This window comes from Pituophis catenifer, unplaced genomic scaffold, assembly GCF_029215685.1.
Source record: "Pituophis catenifer annectens isolate HBS135680 unplaced genomic scaffold, rPitCat1.0.hap2 SCAF_2, whole genome shotgun sequence".
NCBI classification, from domain to species: Eukaryota; Metazoa; Chordata; class Lepidosauria; order Squamata; family Colubridae; genus Pituophis; species Pituophis catenifer.
In genome coordinates, this window is record NW_027256882.1 from 22,933,151 (window position 1) to 22,956,932 (window position 23,782).

Genomic DNA, 23,782 nt, shown 5'->3' on the forward strand with positions numbered 1-23,782 from the left:
AATTCTCAGCTGTTCAAATAAAGTTTATTTGTTTTTTCACTGACTGATTTTCCTACTACTTACTTGGGCTTGAGTCACAACAACATCCAGAAGGGTCTCCCAAGGTGAACAGGCCATGATGGATACCCCAGATTAACACCAATCACATCTGCCAACCCGCACTGGACCGGCGTAGCAGATTATGGTCTATTCCTTCCATTTGCCAATACAACCTCAAAAACGGCCCTCGCTCAGGACTCTATTGGTTGGAAACGTGCAGAAGAGGCATTAATCTTGCAGTGGATAGACAATGAAAGCATTACAATTGACAGCAACTGCATTAGCAAATGAAAGGCAAGCTTACAGACAGGCTAATTATGAGGCACTTCTAATTTTTGCTTTAATCCGTTTTTGTGATATACATTATCCTCTTATCCTTATAATACAGAAACACAACAGCATGTTGGTGTCCGAAATCAGAAACCTGTGGGACCAACAACCAAAGAACAGTGGCAAAAAAACAATAACATTGTGATGGGGAATTGAATTAAAAGAGGATGCTTCTCTATCGGATACATTATCTACTACTAGTTGATGTCTGTGCACAAATGGGAGGGGCTTAATCTGCCCTCACGAACTGTTTCCTTTATCACTGTAGTGCATAGCTAAAGTAGATCTTGAAAAAATTGACTTTGTCAAGACTCGACAACAACGCCGGCAACTTTTATCAGGAAGACAAAAGTGCATACACAGAGACAGTCACAACATGGAAGATGAAGGGACCAGGGAGTGGTGGAGGAGTAGGCCCACTGGAGGATCCCCACGTGTGTCAAAGAAAGTGTTGCCTAACCCATCATGCTCAGCCCTGGGAAAGTGACCGTTTGCCACGGTGTGATTGAAGACCAGAGGTCTTCAAACTTGGCAGCTTTAAGACTTGTGGACTTCAACTCCCAGAATTCTCCAGCAAGCTATGCCAAGTTTGAAGACCTCTGTTGTAGACATACTGATTATCTGATACATATACATCTTTGCACAATACAGCAGAATCCTGTGCTATCAAGCCAACCCAGTTCCTTTATTGGACTGCAAATCTGTTTTTAAGCCAGGAAGACCATGGGTCTTGACGCATCTGGAAGCCAAAAAAGGTAGGGAAGGCTCAGGGAAGAGCGTCGCCCGTCGGTATCCTTCAAAGTTGAGCATTCGTCCCGTCTTGCAAACTTTTATGAAGTTTCCTCGTGTCGTTGCTGCTCATCTTGCAATTTGGCTAGGTTTAGAGCTTCTCGGGCGTGGATCTTCTGGTGCTTCACCAAGACGGTGCGGTGGGTAAACCTCTTCCCGCAAGTGGGGCACTGGTGAGGTCTCTCCCCTGTGTGGACTTTCTGGTGGCGGATGTGGACAGCCCGATCGGAGAAGCATTTCCCGCAGGTGGCGCACTTGAAGGGTTTCTCGCCCGTGTGGGTCCTTTGGTGCACCATCAGGATCTGCCACTGGCTGAAGCTCTTCCCACACTCCGAACAGGTGTAGGGCCTCTCCCCGGTGTGGACTCGGTGGTGCTTGACCAGCTGGGAAGACGTGTTGAAGGATTTCTCGCAATCGGGGCATTTGAAGGGTTTCTCCCCCGTGTGGGAGCCCTCGTGTTTCTTGAGGCTGGAGCTCCGGCTGAAACCTTCTCCACACTGGGCACATTTGAACGGCTTCTCTCTCACGTGGATCTTCTGGTGGTTGAGCAATTGAGACTTCTGAGTGAAGCTCTTGTCGCACTCGGAGCAGCTGAAGAGTTTCTTTTCGACGTGGACTCGGTAGTGCCTGGTGAGGACCGAGCTGACAGTGAAGCTCTTTCCACACAGATCACAGGTGTAAGGCCTCTCTCCCGTGTGGGTCCTTTCATGGGCAACCAGAGTGGACTTGAAGCTGAAACATTTCCCACAATTCTGGCACATGAATGGCTTCTCGCCCGTGTGGGTCCTCTGATGGGCAGCGAGCACCGTGCTCCGGCTGAAAGTCTTGCCGCACACGGCACAGGTCTTCTTTTCTCGACTTCTGTGCCGTCTTTGGACCATAACAGGTTGACTTGAGTCCCCGTCTTCTTCTGCTAGAGGAAGCCCTTCAGGTCTGTTTTGACCTGGGTTGTCCTCATCCTTCTGGTCAGCTCCATCCCCAAGAGCTGCATCTCCATCTTCTTCGGACCAATAAGGTTCTTGCAAGGAGGGCCCACACAATTTCACTGGCTCGGTGTCTTCCAACTGGAGATCCCCTTGCCTCGTCTCAATCACCCACTTGTCATCTGTGGGGAGCGTAGAGGAAAAAGGGTTACTCAAGAATCCAAGCTGCCACATCAACATCCTAATGTCCCATTTTCAAACTGGCCAGTCAGATGGTTCCAAGCAGTTTCTCAACTATAATGTAGGAAATATTTTGTTCCAAACTCGGATGATAAAAAAAAAAAAAAATCCCACCTACTCCATTCCACTAGAACCAGGGTCTCCAAACATGGCAACTTTTAAGACTTGTGGACTTCAATTCCCAGAATTCCCCAGCCAACATGGTTGCCTAAGGAATTCTGGGAGTTGAAGTCCGTAAGTCTTAAAATTGCCAAGTTTGGAGACCTCTGCATTAGAACATGTTTCTCAACCTTGGCAACTTGTAGATGGGTAGACTTCAACTCTCAGCATTCCCCAGCCAGCCATGGAGTTGCCGTCCTCCCATATTCAATTAGCCAAACTTGAGAAATACCGCATTAGAATATGACAAAGAACCAGTTGCATGAAAATGATGATGGGAAAGGGGTTGAACTCTGACTTTTTATAAAGGTGCAATAAATGGTCAGAACCTCCTTTCAGATTTCAGAATTATTCTGTTCACCCACATGCATGAAGAGTGAAGCAATCACAAATGTATAGATAGTCCTCGAACTATGACAATTGAATCCAAAATTTTCAGTGCTCAGCGAGACAGTTGTCAAGTGAGCTTTGCCTCATTTTACGACCCTTCTTGCCACAATTGTTAGGTGAATTCACTGCAGTTGTTAAGTTAGTTCACTGCAGTTGTTAAGAGCCATGGTGGTGCAGTGGTTAGAATGCAGTATTGCAGGCTCATTCTGCTGACTGCCGGCTGCCAGCAGTTCGATCCTGCCCGGCTCAAGGTTGACTCAGCCTTCCATCCTTCCAAGGTCGGTAAAATGAGGAGCCAGATTGTTGGGGGCACTGTGAAGCGGTATATAAGTCTAAGTGCTAGTGCTAGTGCTATAGTTACACAGTTGTGAAGTGAATCTGGCTTCTCCATTGACTTTGCTTCTCAGAAGGTCGCAAAAGGTGATCACGTGACCCTGGGATGCTACAATCATCATAAATATGAACGAGTTATCCAGTGCCTGAATTTTGATCACATTTATTTGTTTAAATTTAAACATGACCATGGGAGATGCTGCAATGGTCAGAAGTGTGACTAACAGTCATAAGTCACTTTTTTTAGTACTGCTTGTTGTGGCCCGTCAGCAGCCTGTGCAGCTAGTAGCTGATTCTGACAGCGAGGAGGCTAGTGTGGTGTTGCGTCAGCAGCCTGTGCAGCTGGCACTCGAGTCAGACAATGAGGAGGCTGGAGAAGATGTGGTGCCAGAGGCAGGGATTCAGCCAGGGCCTTCAGAACCTCCAGAAGCTCCCATAAGTGAAAAGGAAGAAGAGAAGGAGCCTCTTCTCGATGTATGGCCGCGCAGAGCTGCCAAAAGGCAGGAGTGGCTCCTCAGGAGGAAGTCTCCTCGAGAGTAAGACTTGGGGCTAATTGGCCACTCCCTTAGCCTATTTAAGGAAGGATGATGACTGAAGCAATTTGCAGGGAACAACTTCGTTCACTCTCCTTCGTGTCTTGATCTTAATGCTCTTATCAGTTTCCTGCAAATTGCTTCTGGGCTTTCTGCCAACCATAGTAAGATTACGATTATTTATTCTTTGGATTCTTGTAGGCTGTTAAGAAAGTTAATTAACAGGCTTTGTTTGCAAAAGACTGGTTTAATTTAGTAAACTAAGGTTTGTACAGACTTTGTGTGTGCTGCATTCTTTGGGGTCCGTAGCTGGGGCAGAACATTGCTGTAACTTCAAGTGCTGACTAAATGAATGGTTATAAATTGAGGATTAGCTGTATGCTTAACGGATAAAATTTCCCGACACAGAATAATTTAGCTCTGAGAAACAGGCTGGAGAGTAGGAACGGTTGCTCAGCCCTGAGTAAATAGAAAGCAGGAGAGAGACTTACAACAGCCCTGCCGTGTTATCCTTAAAAAAGAGCAGTAAGGGTTTGGAACAGGCTTCCACGGTTTTGTTAGTTTATCCTACCAGAATCCTGCAATTTGTTTCTTGACCTGGCCTACTCCGAAGGGCTGGTGTTCAGCTTAAAACAACTTCTGAAAATCCAGGCATCTTGGAGAAAGCAGCATACCACAAGCAGGGGCTTCGGGAGAACCTCTAGCTAAGATTCTGTGCAGTTCAGAGAACCTCCAAATCCCACTCCTGGCTGGCCCCTCCCACCCCACGCCGCCCCTCCCAGGAGTCCACATGCAGCCCGTTTTGGATGTAGGTAAGTGCAGGGCACGTGCGGAGGCTCAGGGAGGGAAAAAACAGGCCTACCAGAAGGTCGGAAGACTGGAAATGGGCCCGTTTCCAGTCTCCAGAGGATCTCTGGAGCCTGGGGAGGCCGTTTTTGCACTCCTGGAGGCTCGAGGAAAACCTCCAAAGCCTGGGGAGGGCAAAAAGGCCCCCCCTACCCGGCTGTGGTACAGGAGGCTGACTAGACCACGCCCACCATGGCCACGCCTACCCAGCAACAGGGCAGAGAAGCCCTTGCTAAAATTTTTGAAGCCCACTCCTGACTAAAAGCCCTTACCTTCTGAGTCGCTATCACCATCCTGCTCCTGCTTGACCTCGACGGCACTGGCTTGTCTCTCTCCGGCCCCTGACGGAGGCGGCTCGGCCGTGGAGAACCCCACAGCCACCTCCTGCACCAAACCTGGTCCCTGAAATAACCCCAAATTTATTTTTAGCAACAAGAAACAGAACGGAAAGTAGGTTGGGGAGATTTTTCACAAAGTGAGGATGCCAGTTTCTTCCCCCACAAAAAAGACACATCACATCCATAGATCATACATGTTCCTCAGAAAGAAAGGGGGTTCATATTCCTTAAAGCAGAGATGGGGAACAATGGACCCTTTATGACTTGTGGACTTCAACTCCCAGAATTCCAGCATGGCTGGCTCAGAGGATTCTGGGAGTCGAAGTCCACAAATCATAAAAGGGTCATAGTTCCCCACCTGGTTTTTTTATATCACATTTTACTGACATGTAAAGTGACACCACAGGCCAAAAGAATTATAGGTCTCTTAGGTTGCCTTCCCATTTACAGATAATCCTTAATTTAACAAACAGAATTAAGCCCGAAATGTCTGTTGCTAAGCAAGGCAATTGTTAAGTGAATCCTGCCCCATTTTACAACCTTTTTTTTTGGCATAGTTGTTAAGCGAATCACTGCAGTGCTAAGGTGAGTCACACCGTCGTTAAGTGAATCCAGTTTTCTCCGTTGAAATTACTTGTCGGAACTCAGCTGAGGAGGTTACAAATGGGGATTACATGACCCCACAACTCTCATAAATCCATGCCAGTTGCTAAGCACCCAAATTTGGATCATGTGACCAAGGGGAATGTCACAATCGTCATTAAGTGTGAAAAATGGTCGTAAATCACTTTTTTTCACTGCCATTGCAACTTCGAATGGTCGCTAAACAAAATGGTTGCTAAGTCGCGGACTATCTGTAATGGAGAAAAGGAATACGCTTGAGGAACAGCTGCTACTAAGGCAACAGTCCGATAAAAGAAACTGAAGTCCAGGCCAGAACTGTAATCTGAGAAAGCGTCTCAGACAACTCTCTCACTAGTTCTCACTGTCAATTCTGTAGCTGGCCTGACTGAGGCCATCTTTGAGGCTTCAGTGTTGCCACAATGGAGATGAGGGAGTGGGGAATAGAGATAGTTGGAGGTTTGTAGCCGAAACAAAATACTTTCCCCTGGGAACCAAGGACATGCCAACCAATGGCTGAAGAAAGGAGGAGTTATGTTACCAAGCAACTGGACAGCACCCTGATTGGACCATGTGACTGTTTGTTTGGGAAAAGTATAAGTATAATTTTATTTCTATACCGCCCTTCTCCCGAAGGACTCAGGGCGGTGTACAGCCTATTTAAAAACACAAGACAAACATCAGTTAAAAATTAAAAATTATTAAATAAATTTGGCTCAATTTAAAACCCCAGAAATTTAAAATATCCCAATTTAAAATTATTATGTTGATAGCCCGGCCTGGCGGAACAACAGGGTCTTCAGTGCACAACGAAATACCCGGAGGTTGGAGATCTTACGTATTTCCGGGGGCAGTTCATTCCACAGGGCTAGGGCTCCCACAGAGAAGGCCCTCCCCCTGGGTGTCGCCAGCCGACATAACTTGGCCGATGGCACCCTGAGGAGACCCTCTCTGTGGGAGCGAACTGGCCGGTGGGAGGCTATTGGTGGCAGAAGTCGGTCTCGAAGGTACCCGGGTCCTATGCCATGGAGCGCTTTAAAGGTGGTGACCAGCACCCGGAAGACTACTTTTAATTAGGTGAAAACTGTGGGGACCTTTAGAGTCGGTTTTCACCAGTCTGTGCCAATATGATATATCCAGTGAAACTGCTCTTTGAGGAATCTACCTGCCTCGGAGTTCTGTTTGCTATGGGTGTATTACTTGGAACCCTGACACTCACACAGTGAAAAGGAGAGAGGCGAAGGCACACTCAACACTTGCAAGATTATATTACCAGGTCTAAAATAAAAGTCATATTGGCGTGCATGACTTTGGTTTCCTAATCTGGTTTACTTAGAACAGTTAACTTCCCACTCCCTCCATATTCTTGGACCCTTCCCCAGCCCTAGCATACTCCCATTACAAAGTTAGCTTTCTCTAAAGTCTCACCTCCTGTGGCCGTCCTGAGGTAAAGCCTTCAGCCAGGGCCACCGCTTGGTCACAAGTGTGAGGCCCGGCAGCCTTGACCCACCTCTGGAGATCGGAGGGCAGGATGGCCAGGAACTGCTCCAGGATCACCAGCTCCAGGATTTGCTCCTTGGTGTGCCTCTCCGGCTTCAGCCACCGGTGGCAGAGGTACCAGAGACGGCTGCAGGCCTCACGGGGACCCTCAGCATCTCGGTAACAAAAGTCTCTGAAAAGGGTTCGCTGGGTGTCGGTGGCCGCCGAGTCCTCTCTCAGGACATCCTCGCCCACCTTCCAGTAGTCGTCCATCTTGGCAGCATTGGTTTGTTCATTCTCCCTTTGAGTTTCTCTGCTGAGATCCACCAGTCCTTTGTATCGCCAATAGGTTTCAGCTGCTCCTTCCAAGGAAGCCAGGCAGGCCTTGGCGTTCTCCCACGGTTCAGAAATCAGTTCCTCCTGCTTGGAGGACTGCATTGCCTTCAAAGCTGCCCGGGGATCCAAATATTTCAACCGTCGATCTCCTGCCTTGTTCTTGGCTGATCTGGAGCCCCCCATTTTTGCAAAACCTTCTGCATTCCCAGCTTGGAGGTCTTTCGTTGTTCTTCCTGCCTTCTCTTGGGTCACCCCGGCTTTGAGGCTTTCTTGCAATTCTCTTTCGGATTTTGCATCTGGATTTTTCCCTTTCTCCGTCATTATTTTATGTCTCATGACCAGCTTCCTTCACCTCCTGAAGAAACACAAGTTTGGAAGCGTGTTTTTAATTGGAAAGACCGGCCTAGGCAAATAAGCATGAAATAAACATGTATGTATCTCCAAATGGCACGGTAGCCTAGAAGTGGAGCTCTCACCTCACAGTCAAGAGTCTGTGAGTTCAACCCTAGTAGCAGCAGTTATTTCTCTCTCTGGGCACATAAAGAAAATATCTGCTGTGAACTCCGCATAGGCATCAGGAAGGGCATCCAGCCAGTAAACGCTCAGCTCCATTCAGTCGCCCCTGATGCAAGGAATTACAGGCTCGTTAAAAGAAAAAGATGGACATATCTCCAGGCTAAATTATCCACCTGTAATTTGTCAACTCCAATCACAGCCAGGATGTCTGGGCCTACATGGTAACATTGATTCAAAGCTGCTCCAGAAGAAGAGCTGATAAGAAAAAGAGGTTTCAAGGAACAATTATGCCAAGATGAGCCTATCTTACCATTTTAATAACCGTTTTCATCCTCACCTTCCTACTATGCCACTGGACTCCCGGAAGATTTAAAATCCTGCTTCCATAAGCAGAAATTGCTAGCTAATATTACAGGTAGTCCTCGGCTTACAGCAGTTCATTTAATGTCCATTCGAAGTTACAGCAGCAGTGACTTATGGCAATTTTTCACATGAGCACTGCAGCAACCCCATGGTCACATGATCAACCTTCAGATGCATGGCAGCTGGTTCATATTTATGACGGTTACAGTGTCATCTGATCCCCTTTTGTAACTTTATGACAAGCAAAGTCAATGGGGGGGAGCCAGATTCATTTAACAACCGGGCTATTCACGTAACACTCACTGAAATGATTGACTTAACAACGGTATCAAGAAAGGAAGTAAAAGGGGGCAAAACTCCCTTAACAAACGTCTCACTTAGCAACAGAAATTGTGGGCTCAATTGTGGTCATGAATCGAGGACTACCTGTATTAGTTTATATTATCTTTTATAGATAGATAGAAGCTTCTGCGCATGCGCAGATCGTCAATTATGACCTCCTGGCGGGTGGGCGGGGCTTCCCGCCACTTTTACTACCGGTTCTAGAGAACCGGACGGAACCGGGAGCAACTCACCACTAGTCCAAACCCCCCTTGTGACACCCGCTATGCAACCAAATCCAGAGCAGGGCAGCTGACCCACTCCTGATATTGATTTATTGATTGATTGGTTGAGGAACCTGGTAGTGCAGTGGACTAAACTACTGTTAAAGTAGTATTTAGCTGCCAGCTGCCTGCAATTACTGCGAGTTCAATTCTCACCAGGCTCAAGGTTGACTCATCCTTCCATCCTTTCCAGGTAGGTAAAACGAGGACCCGGTTTGTGGGGGCAATAAGCTGACTTTGTATAAAATAGAACACCACTTAGGGGGGGGCCCGAAAGCCCTACTAAGCAAGTATGAAGGCTATTGCTTAAAAGCATTGTAAGCTGCCCTGAGTCTCCGGAGAAGGGCGGCATATAAATCAAACAGATAGATAGATAGATAGATAGATAGATAGATAGATAGATAGATAGATAGATAGATAGATAGATAGATAGATAGTTAGATGATAGATTCATTCATTCATTCATTCATTCATTCATTCATTCATTCATTTCCAACTAGCTAACTATCAATCTAAGGGCCTGGTGGCTCAGCAGACTGATAGCATTGTGATTAACACCAGCTGCCTGCAATTACTGTAAGTTCGAACCTCACCAGGCTCAAGGTTGACTCAGCCTTCCATCCTTTCTAAGGTAGGTAAATTGAGGACCCAGTTTGTGGGGGCAATAAGCTGACTTTGTATAAATATACAAAAGTATGAAGGCTATTGCTTAACGCACCCTGAGTCTCCGGAGAAGGGCGGCATATAAATCAAATTTTAAAAAAATCTAGAAATCAATCAATTAATCAATCGATTGATTGATAACTAGCTCCCGCAGGGTTCTCAACCCCCTGATCCCCGACCCAGGGATGCTGGGTGATGTAGTTAACAGCCACCTTCCGGAGACCTGCCGCTTTGTGGATCGTGCCTGGCAAGGATTGCTGCCTAACCTTTGCTAAATCACCTCCAGCGGAAAAACACCGCCTTGTGTGCAACGTGTGTGGATGTGTGTGGGTCTTTGAAGGTGTGCGTGGGGAATGTGTAAAAGGGCCGAGAAGGGCTTCCCCTCTCCCTTCCATGCTTGCAAGATCTCGCGCACTGCTTTTTCCCCCCCAGGGGTTTTTTTGCAAAGGCGCGCGTGCCTGTTTGCTGCAAAGAGCATCTCTCTCTCTCTCTTTTTCTCCCCTCCAAAAAATCCACCGCTGTCGTTTTACCCGGACTTTCCAGCGTCACGGCTCGAGAGGGGGGGAATTTCCCCCTCAGCTTCTTGCAAGGCCAGCTGCATGCCTCCTTTCCCTTCCCACCCCCCCACCCCAACTGGAGAGGAAGAGGAAACACACACACCCAAAGTGACAAGCGCGCACCTTCTTCCAATGGCTTCTCTCCTTCCCTTCTGGGAAGTGGATCTCGATCAGTTTAACTCTTCAGCCTCAGGATCTCTGCCGGAAAAGGAAAAATAGTGACTGGCAGAAATCTGGCCGGGGAGGTGATTTATACACGCACTTCACATCTCTGGGCTTCCAAGCTGCAGAAGCAACCAACCAACTAACCAGCCTTGCCACCCACCGATGGGTGGAAGAGCAGAAGGGTGGCAAGTCGCCCTCTGATATTTTTTTTTTTAATTTGATTTATATGCCACCCTTCTCCGGAGACTCAGGGCGGCTTACAATGCGTTAAGCAATAGCCTTCATCCTTTTGTATAATTTTATACAAAGTCAGCTTATTGCCCCCACAAACTGGGTCCTCAATTTACCTACCTTAGAAAGGATGGAAGGCTGAGTCAACCTTGAGCCTGGCGAGATTCGAACCTGCAGTAATTGCAGGCAGCTGGTCTTAATAACAGGGTGCTTTAGACCACTGTACTACCAAGGCTCATCTGATATTGCTTTCCAGGCGCGGTGCTTGGAGAAGACTCTTGGGGGAAAGTCCCTGGGACTGCAAGGAGATGCAATCAGGCAACCCTAAAAGGAAATCAACCCTGTTCTTTGGAAGGACAGATTCTGAAGCTGAAGCTCCCAAGTGCTTTGGCCCACCTAAGGAGAAGAGCAGGATAACGGAGTTGGAAGGGATCTTGGAGGTCTGTCTTCCAGTCCAACTCACCACCACCACTCCTGCTCAGGCAGGAAACCTCTACTATTTCAGACTGATGGCTGTCCAATCTTTTCTTTGAAATTTCCAATATTGGAGCAGCCACAACTTCTGGAGGTGAGTCATTTCTCTTATTTATTTATTTATTTATTTGTTCAATTTATATGCCGCCCTTCTCCGAAGACTCAGGTCGCCTTACAATGCGTTAAGCAATAGCCTTCATACTTTTTGTATATACCTGATTAGTAGGGCTTTTGCCCCCCCCCAAGCGGTGTTCTTTTTTATAGAAAGTCATTTTATTGCCCCCACAATCCAGGTCCTCATTTTACCTACCTCAAAAGGATGGAAGGCTGACTCAACCTTGAGCCTGGTGAGATTCGAACTTGCAGTAATTGCAGGCAGCTGGTGCTAGTTAACAGCACTTTAATCTGCTGCACCACCAAGGCTCTTGATTAATAAGTTCTAGCTGTCAGGACATCTTCCCCCTTAGTTCTAGGTTGCTTCTCTCCTTGATTAGTTTCCATCCGTTGCCTTCAGGTGTCCTGCCTTCAGGTGCTTTGGACAGGGGTGAAATGTAAAATTTGTTACTACCGGTTTTGTGGGCGTGGCTTGGTTGGGGGGGTAATGTGACTGGGTGGGCGTGGCCAACTTTTTTTAAAAAAAACTTTTCAATGCATTTTTTCTAATGCTTTGAAAAGCCTCTGCGGATCAGGCAACTCAGCTGGGATCGTCAGAGAGGTATTTTTTAAAAAGCCTCTCTGACGATCCCAGCTGAGTTGCCTCAGCAGAGAGGTATTTTTTAAAAAATACCTCTCTGCTGATCAGGCAGACTTTTCAAAGCATTTTTTTACCACCTCTTCGGCCAAGAGGTTGCAGAAAAAAATGCTTTGAAAAGCTTCTGATGATCCAGCTGAGCCGGGCGATCATCAGAGGCTTTTTTTTTTTTACTTTTAAAAGCATTTTTTCGTGGGAAGAGGTTGTAGAAGAAAATGCTTTTAAAAGTAAAAAAAAAAAAGCCTCTGATGATCGTGTGACTCAGCTGGGCATGCGGGGGGGCGCAGACCACCCCAACGATGCCCTTGATGTGATGTCTCGCTGCCTGGAGGCCGTGCGGGTCTGGATGGGGAGGGACAGGCTCAGACTCAACCCTTCCAAGACCGAGTGGCTGTGGCTTCCAGCATCCTGATATAGTCAGCTGGTGCCATCGCTGACTATTGGGGGTGAATCTTTGCCCCCCACAGAGAGGGCTCGCAATCTGGGTGTCCTCCTGGACACACGGCTGTCTTTAGAAGAGCATATGATGGCCGTGGCCAGGGGGGCCTTTTATCAGGTTCGCCTGATCCGCCAGTTGCAGCCCTTTCTGGACCGGGATGCCTTGCGCATGGTTACTCATGCCCTTGTCACCTCCCGGCTGGACTATTGTAATGCTCTCTACATGGGGCTCCCCTTGAAGAGCACTCGGAGGCTCCAGCTGGTCCAGAATGCGGCCGCGCGGGTGGTTATGGGCGCAACTCGTGCCCGCGTGACGCCCCTCCTGCGCGAGCTGCACTGGCTTCCAGTGGTCTTCCGGGTGCGATTCAAGGTGTTGGTTACCACCTTTAAAGCGGTCCATGGCACAGGACCCGGGTACCTTCGAGACCGTCTTCTGCCACCAATAGCCTCCCACCGACCAGTTCACTCCCACAGAGAGGGTCTCCTCAGGGTGCCATCAGCCAAGTTATGTTGGCTGGTGACACCCAGGGGGAGGGCCTTCTCTGTGGGAGCCCTAGCCCTGTGGAATGAACTGCCCCCGGAAATACGTAAGATCTCCGACCTCCAGGTATTTCGCTGTGCACTCAAGACCCTATTGTTCCACCAGGCCGGGCTATCAACATAATAATTTTAAATTGGGGTATTTTAATTTTTAGGGTTTTAAATCGGCCAAATCTATTTAATTATTTTAATTTTTAATTATTGTTGTGTCTTGTGTTTTTAAATTGGCTGTACACCGCCCTGAGTCCTTCGGGAGAAGGGCGGTATAGAAATAAAATTATTATTATTATTATTATTATTATTATTATTATTATTATTATTATTATTATTATTATTATTATTATTTTGCTACCGGTTCTCCGAACCACCCGCCACCATCACTACCAGATCGGGCGATCCGGTCCGAACCGGGAGCATTTCACCCCTGGCTTTGGAGAATAGGTTTGACGCCCCTTCAATCAATTCAATCAATCAGAGTAGGGCTGGAAGGGACCTTGGAGGTCATCCAGTCCAACCCCCTGTTCAAGCAGGAGACTCTATACCATTCCAGACAAGTGGCTGTCCAGTCTTTTCTTATGGAGCCCCCACCCCTTCTGGAGGCAAGTTTATTTTATTTTTATTTTTATTTTATTAGGCTTATATGCCGCCCTATCTCCAACGGACTCAGGACGGCTCACAACAATAAAACCACAATCCATGATGCAAGTTAAAATGCCTAATTAAATCAGATATAATTAAAAACCCGTAAAAAAAACCCATCAGTCCAGGCCGGGGGACTCAAATAACCAAGTTTTTAATTCGCGGCGAAAGGTGCGAAGGTCAGGGGCCAGCCGAAGCCCCAAGGGAAGTTGATTCCAGAGGGTGGGCGCGCTCATAGAGAAGGCTCTACTCCTGGGGGCCGCCAGCTGACATTGTCTCGCTGACGGCACCCTGAGCAGGCCCTCCCTATGGGCGCGAACTGGATGATGGGATGTTGTTGCTGGCTGCAGGTGGTCCGCCAAATATCCTGGGCCTAAGCCATGTAGGGCTTTATAGGTCATCACCAGCACCTTGAATCTCACCCGGAGGGCAACCGGTAACATCTCCACCCCAGACCATCCCAGCGATGCCTTGGAAGTGATGTCCCAGTGCCTGGAGGCCGTGCGGGTCTGGATGGGGAGAAACAGGCTTCAACTCAACCCTTCCAAGACCGAGTGGCTGTGGCTGCTGGCGTCCCGGTATAGCCAGCTGGCACCATTGCTGGTTATTGGGGGCGAATCATTGGCCCCCTCAGAAAGGGCCCGCAACTTGGGTGTCCTCCTGGACGCACGGCTGTCTTTAGAAGAGCATATGACGGCCGTGGCCAGGGGGGCTTTTTATCAGGTTCGCCTGATACACCAGTTGCGCCCCTTTCTGGATTGGGACTCCCTACGCATAGTCACTCAAGCACTCGTCACCTCTCGTCTGGACTATTGTAACGCTCTCTACATGGGGCTCCCCTTGGGGTATACCCGGAGGCTCCAACTGGTGCAGAATGCGGCTGCGCGGGGGATTATGGGAGCGACGGGGCGCTCCCATGTGACTCCTCTCCTGCGCGAGCTGCATTGGCTTCTGGTGGACTTCCGGGTGCGCTTCAAGGTGTTGGTGACCACCTTTAAAGCGCTCCATGGCTTAGGGCTGGGGTACTTACGGAACCGCCTTCTGCCGCCAATTGCCTCCCACCGGCCAGTTCACTGCCACAGAGAGGGCCTCCTCAGGATGCCGTCGGCCAGACAATGTCAGCTGGCGACCCCCTGGGGGAGAGCCTTCTCTGTGGTGGCACCTACCCTCTGGAACAATCTACCCCCAGAGATATGAGTGATCTCCGACCTCCGGATTTTTCGTCGGGCCCTAAAAACTTATTTTTTTCAGTTAGCCGGGCTGTCCTGATTTTACGGTTGGTTTTAAAATTTGATATGGATTTTAATTGAAAGTTTTAAATTACGGGCCAAATTTATTTAATTATCTTAAATCTATTTTTTAATTTTTGTGTATAAATGTTTTTTATCTTGGCTGTTCACCGCCCTGACTCCGAAAGGAGAAGGGTGATCTAGAAATTTGAAAAATAAATAAATAAATAAATACACCAATGCAGATCGCGCAGGAGGGGTGTTACATGGGAGTATCGGGATTCTCCCATCACAACCCGCGCGGCCGCACTCTTACACTCACGTTAAACCTATTCTTTGTGGTAGCCCCTAAAAATACTGCTATGTCACCCTTATTAGATGTAAAATATGGGATTCGATTTCCATCGAGCACTTGGAATATCCCCAATAATGCATTTTGGAGCACTTTCTGCTTTGTTTTCCTCACAAGGAAGGGCTGCATTTGCCTCCAAGCAAAATTCAAAAAAAATAAATAAATTGCCAAACCCTAAATTGGTTAACAAACCCTACAAGTTCCCTTAGCATTAACAAGAAACGACAGTGGAACAACCCTGCCTTAAGATGTTCCAATTCCCTTGTTCAACCAAACCCCTCATGGGGAGAGTATGGGGCAGAGGGGCAGCTTGTTACCCCAACCTCCAAAGGTCCCCTTTCCCTGCCCTCCATTTTCCCACAGACCCACCATCGCAAAGGGAAATACCAAACCTGCCACAACCCTTTAAAATTACCTTTAATTTAACATTAAGGAGAAACCAGTGGTGAAATCCAATATTTTTTACTACCAGTTCTGTGGGCGTGCTTGGTGGGCGTGGTGTGGTTTGGTGGGCGTGGCTTGGTGGGTGTGGCAGGGGAAGGATACTACAAAATCTCCATTCCCACCCCACTCCAGGGGAAGGATACTGCAAAATCTCCATTCCCACCCCACTCTGGGGCCAGCCAGAGGTGGCATTTCCCAGTTCCCAGAGGTGGGCATGGCTTGGTGGGCGTGGCAGAGGAAGGATACTGCAAAATCTCCATTCCCACCCCATTCCAGGGGAAGGATACTGCAAAATCTCCATTCCCACCCCACTCTGGGGCCAGCCAGAGGTGGCATTTCCCAGTTCCCAGAGGTGGGCGTGGCTTGGTGGGCGTGGCAGAGGAAGGATACTGCAAAATCTCCATTCCCACCCCACTCCAGGGAAAGGATACTGCAAAATCTCCATTCCCACCCCACTCCAGGGGAAGGAAACTGCAAAATCTCCATTCCCACCCCACTCCAGGGAAAGGATACTGCAAAATCTCCATTCCCACCCCACTCCAGGGGAAGGATACTGCAAAATCTCCATTCCCACCCCACTCCAGGGAAAGGATACTGCAGAATCTCCATTCCCACCCCACTCCAGGGAAAGGATACTGCAAAATCTCCATTCCCACCCCACTCTGGGGCCAGCCAGAGGTGGCATTTCCCAGTTCCCAGAGGTGGGCATGGCTTGGTGGGCGTGGCAGAGGAAGGATACTGCAAAATCTCCATTCCCACCCCATTCCAGGGGAAGGATACTGCAAAATCTCCATTCCCACCCCACTCTGGGGCCAGCCAGAGGTGGCATTTCCCAGTTCCCAGAGGTGGGCGTGGCTTGGTGGGCGTGGCAGAGGAAGGATACTGCAAAATCTCCATTCCCACCCCACTCCAGGGAAAGGATACTGCAAAATCTCCATTCCCACCCCACTCCAGGGGAAGGAAACTGCAAAATCTCCATTCCCACCCCACTCCAGGGAAAGGATACTGCAAAATCTCCATTCCCACCCCACTCCAGGGAAAGGATACTGCAAAATCTCCATTCCCACCCCACTCCAGGGGAAGGATACTGCAAAATCTCCATTCCCACCCCACTCCAGGGAAAGGATGCTGCAAAATCTCCATTCCCACCCCACTCTGGGGCCAGCCAGAGGTGGCATTTCCCAGTTCCCAGAGGTGGGCGTGGCTTGGTGGGCATGGCAGAGGAAGGATACTGCAAAATCTCCATTCCCTCCCCATTCCAGGGAAAGGATACTGCAAAATCTCCATTCCCACCCCACTCCAGGGGAAGGATACTGCAAAATCTCCATTCCCACCCCACTCTGGGGCCAGCCAGAGGTGGCATTTCCCAGTTCTCTGAACTACTCAAAATTTCCACTACCGGTTCTCCAGAACCTGTCAGAACCTGCTGGATTTCCCCCCCTGGCTGGCGGTCAGCAAATTCAAAAGGAACCCCAGCTGAGAACCACTGCCGTAGTCTGTTGAGTCATTTCTTTAGTGTTAACTAATAGTGTTAGCTATTTTTAGTACAGGGATAGATTTGTATTGGATGCTTCATTTTTAAAAAAATAATTTGTGTTTTTTGTAGACTCCAAGTCTTGAACACCCAAAAATGAGTGCAGCAAAAAAAGCAAAAACAGACAGTGGAAGAGCATTCCAAGAGGCCTGGACAAAGTCATTTGGAGTGATTGAACGCAGTGGGAAAGCGTTGTGTACTTTGTGCAATGAAAGTGTTGTGTGTCGCACATCAAGCGTCAGACGGCACTTTGACACCAAACACAAAAGCGTTGCCGAACTTGGTGCAACTGAAAGAAAAGAGTTTATTGAAGGGAAATTGAGGAAATATCATTCCCAGTCTCTTACTTTTTCCAACTATCTTTCCAGAACAAATCATCTGACAGCTGCCAGTTTTCAAATTTCACTCTGCATAGCAAAACATGGCAAGCCCCTCTCCGATGGGGATATTATCAAAACGGCCATGTTGTCTAGGTGTAATTCCCTTTTTCATGATTTCCCAAACAGGGATAAAATTATGAAACGCATCTCTGAGGTGCCACTTAGCAGAAATACTGTTAAAGATCGAGTCCGGCGCATGGCAAGCGATGTCGGTCAGCAACTCGCCACTGACTTACAAAAGGCAGCCTGTTACTCCATGTGCTTGGATGAAAGCACAGACGTAAATAATCATGCGAGGCTGGCGGTAATTTTGCGTTATGCTGCTGGTGACATCATGAGAGAAGAGCTGGTGAAACTGGTATCTTTGCCTGAAGGAACACAAGGGATCGATATCTACAATGCTGTGATGGAGGCTTTTTCGTCACAAGGCATAAGACCAGAAAAAGTGGTTTCAATTACGAGCGATGGGGCACCTTCTATAGTGGGGACAGCATCTGGTTTCATACAGTTCTTTGTTAAAGAAACAAAACATCAAGTCATTCAGTTCCATTGTATTATCCATCAAGAAGCTCTTTGTCCGAGGGAAAGCAGCAAAAAATTTGACGATGTCCTCAAAGACGTCACAAAAATGGTGAATTACATCATGGCTCATGCTCAGAATTTTCCACAGTTTAAAGCACTTCTTGATGAGGTTCAGGCACAGTATAATTGTTTACTTATGTACAATAATGTCCGGTGGCTGAGCAGAGGACGAATCCTGGAGAGATTTGTAGCCTGCTTGGATGAAATTAGGCTGTTTATGAGTGAAAAAGGGCAGGAATATCCACAGCTCACTCATACGGCCTGGCTTACCAACCTCATGTTTTTTACAGATTTTACACTACACTTCAATGTACTGAACAAACAACTACAAAGGGTAGGGAAAACGGCAGAAAGGATGTTTTGCGATATCAAAACATTTGAGAGAAAACTGCAGGTTTTTGAGAGAGACCTTGAAAGTGGGCAGCTGAAATATTTTCCCAATCTAAAAATGCATTTAGAAAATTCTACAACCTTTGCAGACAATCCTACAAGCCATCAGGAAATCTACAAGGAATTTTCTAGCATTGTAGCAGCTGCAAAGGTGAATTTTAGAAACAGATTTTTACCCTTCCGTAAGATGGAGACAACCCTGTGTTTTCTTACTTCTCCAGATAAAGCAGAATTTGAAGAACTTGATCTTTCCTGCGTACACTGGTTAGATTTAGAAAATCTGGAAATGGAGCTATTGGAATTTCAAGAAAGCTCTATGTGGAAAAATAAATTCTACGGCCTGCGTGAAACACTTGAGAAGATAGAAAGGATGGCAAAGGACACCACAGTTAGTTCTGACGCAGTTGCTTCTGAAAATGAAATCCTTAAAGTGTGGAATTCCCTGCCAAATAATTTTAAGTCAATGAAAGCACTTGGCGTTGCTTTCCTTACTTTGTTTGGATCATCTTACGCTTGTGAGCAGCTGTTTTCAGCTTTGAATTATATCAAATCCGACACCAGAAACCGAATAACAGACGATCTGAGTGCTGCATGTGTTGTTCTCAAACTTACTAAGTACGAGCCAAGGTTAGAAAAATTATCACTGTGCATACAACAGCAAAAGTCACATTAATCAAAAGCATGCCAAATGCAAACTTTTCCCTTTCAATAAAAAGTTGTTTGTATCATTGAAAGCTCTGTTATTCTGGGTTTTTTTTTAACCAGGGAAAAGACATTAGAATAGAATAGAATAGAATAGAATAGAATAGAATAGAATAGAATAGAATAGAATAGAATAGAATAGAATAGAATAGAATAACAGAGTTGGAAGGGACCTCGGAGGTCTTCTAGTCCAACCCCCTGCTTAGGCAGGAAACCCTACACCACTTCAGACAAATGATTATCCATTAATCATGTATGAGTTGTTTTTTTCTAAACTAAAACCTCATTATTCAAGTTTATTTATTTATTTATTTATTTATTTTGTCGCATTTCTATGCCGCCCCACTCCCAAGGGACTCTGGGCAGCTTACAACAGAGAATAAAACAACGCAACAATATCCCATGCAAAAGTTAAAAGAAGACATTAAAACGTTAAAACACATACACTCCAATTTGTGGCCGGGTCTCGCAAGATCACTATAACGAGATCAATGGCCCCAGGCCTGCCGGAAGAGCCAGGTCTTCACCGCTTTGCGGAAGGCCAATAGGGTGGGGGTGATCCGGACTTCAGGAGGTAATTGGTTCCAGAGAGCCAGGGCAGCCACAGAGAAGGCCCTCCCCTGCGGGCCTGCCGGCCGACATTGTTTATCTGACGGGACCCGGAGGAGACTGACTCTGTGGGATCTTACCAGTCACTGGGAGTTACAGTATGTAGTAGAAGGCGGTCTCGAAAATAGCCTGGTCCTGAGCCATGTAGGGCTTTAAAGGTAATAACCAACACCTTGAATTGCGCCCGGAGACCGATAGGAAGCCAGTGCAGCTCGCGGAGAATTGGTGTAATGTGGGTGTATCTAGCTGTACCCACTATAACTCGCCGTTAAATTAGTTAAGTTGCCGTGTTGGCACTTCACGATAAATAAGTGGGTTTTGGATTGCAGTTTGGGCACTCAGTCTCTAAACCAGGGGTCTCCGACCTGGGCAACTTTAAGACTTGTGGACTCCAACTCCCAGAGTTCCTCAGCCAATCTTAAAGTTGCCTGGGTTGGAGACCCCTGCTCTAAAAGATTCGCCATCCACTGGTATATAAGGTCCCTTGCTTGAGCAGAGGGCTGGACTAGAAGACCTCCAAGATCCCTTCCAGCTCTAAAGCAAAGTAGCAGAAGCTGTGAGGAGGGGGGGCAGCGGGGATCTCCAGCCCTGTTCCCCTTCCCCTCTAGGAATCCGCTCATGCGCTTTAACCCTTGGCAGCCCGGTGAGAGCAGCTGGCATCGTCCAGAGCCATCGCCGCCCTCCTTCCCTACTTCTTTTAGCCGGCAGTGCTGCTGCTGCTGCTGCCTCAGCGGCAAAGGGAGCAGTGGCAGTGAGGAACGCAAAGCTAGGAAGGGGCTTTCGGATCCCCTTCGCCGGATCCCCTTCGCCCTGCCTGGCGCCCCGCCGAGGCTTGCAGAGCTGGAGCTGATCTACCCGAAGCAGAGGTGAGCCCGATGGCGAGCAGCCCCAGGTTATGGACTGGGGGTGGAGGGCAGGAGGGAAGCGACTCCTCCCCGTGGCTGGGTAAGAGCGGATGGGAGAAAGAGATTTCGCTCGCTTGCTTGCCTGCCTCCCTCCTGCCCTCCTACTTTCCTTCCTTCCTTCCTCTCTCCTGCCTTCCTCCCTTCCTCCTTCCCTCCTTCCACCCTCCCTCCCTCCTTCCTTCTTTCCTTCCTCCCTCCCTCCTTCCTTCCTTATCTTCCTCCCTCCCTCCTTCCTTCCTTACCTACCTACCTACCTATCTACCTACCAGTGGTGAAATCCAATTTTTTTTACTACCAGTTCTGTGGACGTGGCTTGCTGGGCGTGGCTTGGCTTGGTGGGCGTGGCAGAAGGATACTGCAAAATCTCCATTCCCACCCCACTCCAGGGGAAGGATACTGCAAAATCCCCATTCCCTCCCCACTCCTGGGGGAAGGATATTGCAAAATCCCCATTCCCTCCCCACTCCTGGGGCCAGCCAGAGGTGGCATTTGCCGGTTTTCCAAACTACTCAAAATTTCCACTACCGGTTCTCCAGAACCCGTCAGAACCTGCTGGATTTCACCCCTGCTACCTACCTATCTTCCTACCCTCCCTCCTTCCCTCTCCCTCCCTTCTTCCTTCCATCCTCCCTCCTTCCTTTCCTCCTCCCTCCCCTCTCTTCCCTCCGTCCCTCTCTCCCTCCTTCTTTCCTTCCTCCTTCCCTCTTTCTTCCCTCTCCATCCCTTCCCAAAACTCATTGCTGAAACTAATTCCTTCTTTCCTCCCTCTCTCCTTCCTTCTTTCCCCCTTCCTCCCTCCCTCCTTCCTTCCTTACCTACCTATCTTCCTTCCTTCCCTCTCCCTCCCACCCTCCCTCCCTGCCTCCTTCCCTCCCACCCTCCTTCCTTCCTTTCCTCCTCCCTCCCTCCCTCCCTTCCTCTTCTCCACATACTCCTGCCCAGGGGTGGGTTCTAAATTTTTTTACTACTGGTTCAGTGGGTGTGGCTTATTTTGTGGGCGTGGTTTGGTGGTCATGTGACAAACAATTCTTTAGGTTTTAGCAGAGGTACTGGTCTATCAGGCTTTTAACTGCTTGCAGAGCTGTACCGGTCTACCCATTTTTTTGGGAGCGCACTAGTCTACCACCACATTGCCTTTTACCATTGATCAGCTGTAGGGCAGCCCTTTGAGGCGCCGTGACAAGAGTTTAAACAGTTTTTTGCCACTCTGCCACCACCGAAAGCATCGGAAACTGCTTTCAGGCAGCTTGGCCTCAATTGCCAATCTACCACCATCATAAATCAGTTGCCAATTATTGGCCCAATCATCTCCAGGCCTTATTCCCAAGTCATCCCTTTTGTTTTAAATGTTCTTGCCTTCTGGCAGCTCTGTGCATGCACGCACTAGGAACAGGCTCCTCCTGTTCCTCTGCCTCTCTGATGTCTGACTCTGGAGGCTCTGGAGTCCTCACACAACTCCCAGATAGCCCTGGCCCCATCTCTGCCTCTGACGCAGAGCCCTCGTCCGAGCCTTCCCCAGACTCCAGGACTGGCCCATGTTCCTTCCCAGCCTCCTCACTGTCCAACTCTGCTGCCAACTCCGTAGGCTGCTGGCGGACCACAACAGTTCCCCAACTTTTCCAGGTTGACGGCCTGGAGGCGGGGAAGGGAAAGGTGGATGTGTGTGTGCACAAGCAAGCACCCATAACATTCGCAACCAGGCTCATGTGAGTGGAACCGCAAGCACTCAAAACATTCACACAAGTGGGGCCACGAATGCCCGCGACAAGACTGTGAACGCCTGCGATGCTCGCACAAGTGGGCCTGTGCGTGTGCACGGACACCCACTCACCAGCCGCCCACTCACGTGGCCCAGTGGCGATTAGGCCAAGGCCTGGTAGTGGTTGGGGACCTCTGCTCAAAGCCATTTCTCTGGGAGAAGAAAGCAGCTGCAGGAGTGACTTTCAAAAACACCTCTTTTCAAACTAATTGGATGATGGGGCGACCAGCAATGGGAAGCGTTTGGGAGAGAAAAGTTTTAGTGTAGGGATTTGGCGCACGAACCTCAGTTCTGGCTTTGCTTTATTGTACATCACTTGACCTTCAGTAAACTATACATTTCTCAAAAAATGGAACCAAGGATCAGTTCTTGCTTATGTTGAGGCGGGACTGATACCTAGTCGGGAAGAAATTGGGTTTATATTTTTATTAGTGTAAAAGTGTACAACAGCGACTTAAACCTCGTCTTGAATTTACAGGTGGCGTCAGGATGCTGGGAACAAGCCCTCGGCAACCGATTCTTTGCGAATGGGAAACAACCAACGTGCAGCACATTCAAGTAAGCTGATTGAAGAAGAAAATTCTTGGAAAATCAGCCTGGATACAACTTTGGTGACAGGATCACCTGCTCCTCTTCTTGTATCCAAATGTCCCTCTCTCCCCTCACTGTGATTATCTCAATGCCTTTTGCAAGCAAAGACATTCATTGGAAGCAAAATTAGTGTTGTGTTAGCCTTTGGGGTCTAAAAAGGGCCATTTGTTTCTTTCAGGGTTGTGTAACCTTGGAGGAGGTGGCTGTGCATTTCTCCAAAGAAGAGTGGGCGCTGCTGGATCCTGACCAGAAAACTCTGCACAGGGAGGTCATGGCGCAGATTGGCAGGATTGTGGCCTCTCTTGGTAAGGAGCCATCTTTCTTTTATAATAAACACCAATCACGTTTTAAGAGAGAAGTTTAAATATTAAATTAGAAATATTTCAGAGGCAGAAGTCAGCCAAACTTCGTCTGATTCACTTTGTCTGCATTCATACAACCTATAAGGGTACAGGTAGTCCTCAACGTACGGCTACAATGGAGTCCAGAATTTCTGTGGCTAAGCAAGAGAGTAGTTAAGTGAGTTCTGCCCCATTTTACAACCTTACATCAGGTGGGTTCTTGTTCTCTAAAAACATTTTCAATACCTCAATATCTATCAATGAGCCTAGAATATGAGAAAGGAACAGTTGTCTTCAGTCCACAGATAGTCATTGACTGATGACCACGATTAATCCTAAAATTTATGTGAAGTGAGACATTTGTTAAGTGAGCTTTACCCCATTTTACAGCCTTTCTTGCCCTAGTTGTTAAATGAATCACTGCAGTCGTTAAGTTAGTAACTGTAGTGGCCCGTCAGTGGCCTGTGCAGATTGTAGCTGATTCTGACAACGAGGAGGCTGGTGTGGTGCTGCATCAGCAGCCTGTGCAGCTGGCTGGCGCTCGAGTCGGACAGTGAGGAGGCTGGAGAAGATGTAGTGCCAGAGGCAGGGATTCAGCCAGGGCCTTCAGAACCTCCAGAATCTCCCTTATGTGAAGAGGACAAAGAGGAGGAGCCTCTTCTCGAT

General features: G+C 48.1%; 1 protein-coding gene and 1 pseudogene across 3 annotated transcripts; one reads left to right on the forward strand and one right to left on the reverse strand.

Moving 5' to 3' along the window:
- Positions 1-23,782, forward strand: part of LOC139309996 (zinc finger protein 850-like) — a 247,364-nt pseudogene that overhangs the window by 202,530 nt on the left and 21,052 nt on the right.
- On the reverse strand, positions 341-10,254 carry LOC139311851 (zinc finger protein 397-like). Of its 3 annotated transcripts, none has more exons than XM_070936374.1 (4): positions 10,184-10,254; positions 6,970-7,711; positions 4,855-4,984; positions 341-2,263 (listed from the first exon to the last, which is right to left on the reverse strand). In XM_070936374.1, the coding sequence occupies exons 2-4, from the start codon at positions 7,690-7,692 to the stop codon at positions 1,200-1,202; spliced, it is 1,917 nt and encodes a 638-aa protein (XP_070792475.1). In that variant the 5' UTR covers positions 7,693-7,711; positions 10,184-10,254; the 3' UTR covers positions 341-1,199. The 3 variants fall into 3 exon arrangements, with proteins under 3 accessions (XP_070792475.1, XP_070792473.1, XP_070792474.1); XM_070936372.1 differs by lacking the exon at positions 10,184-10,254 and adding an exon at positions 10,034-10,117; XM_070936373.1 differs by lacking the exon at positions 10,184-10,254 and adding an exon at positions 7,833-7,908.

Bases quoted from the DNA above. Each gene is read 5' to 3' on its own strand.
- LOC139311851 (XM_070936374.1), bottom strand. From the start codon at position 7,692: ATGAGACATAAAATAATGACGGAGAAAGGGAAAAATCCAGATGCAAAA. The intron at 4,985-6,969 runs GTGAGACTTTAG...GGGTTATTTCAG, and splicing joins CCTCAGGACGGCCACAGGAG to GGACCAGGTTTGGTGCAGGA. The intron at 2,264-4,854 runs GTAAGGGCTTTT...CGCTCCCCACAG, and splicing joins TGGTGATAGCGACTCAGAAG to ATGACAAGTGGGTGATTGAG.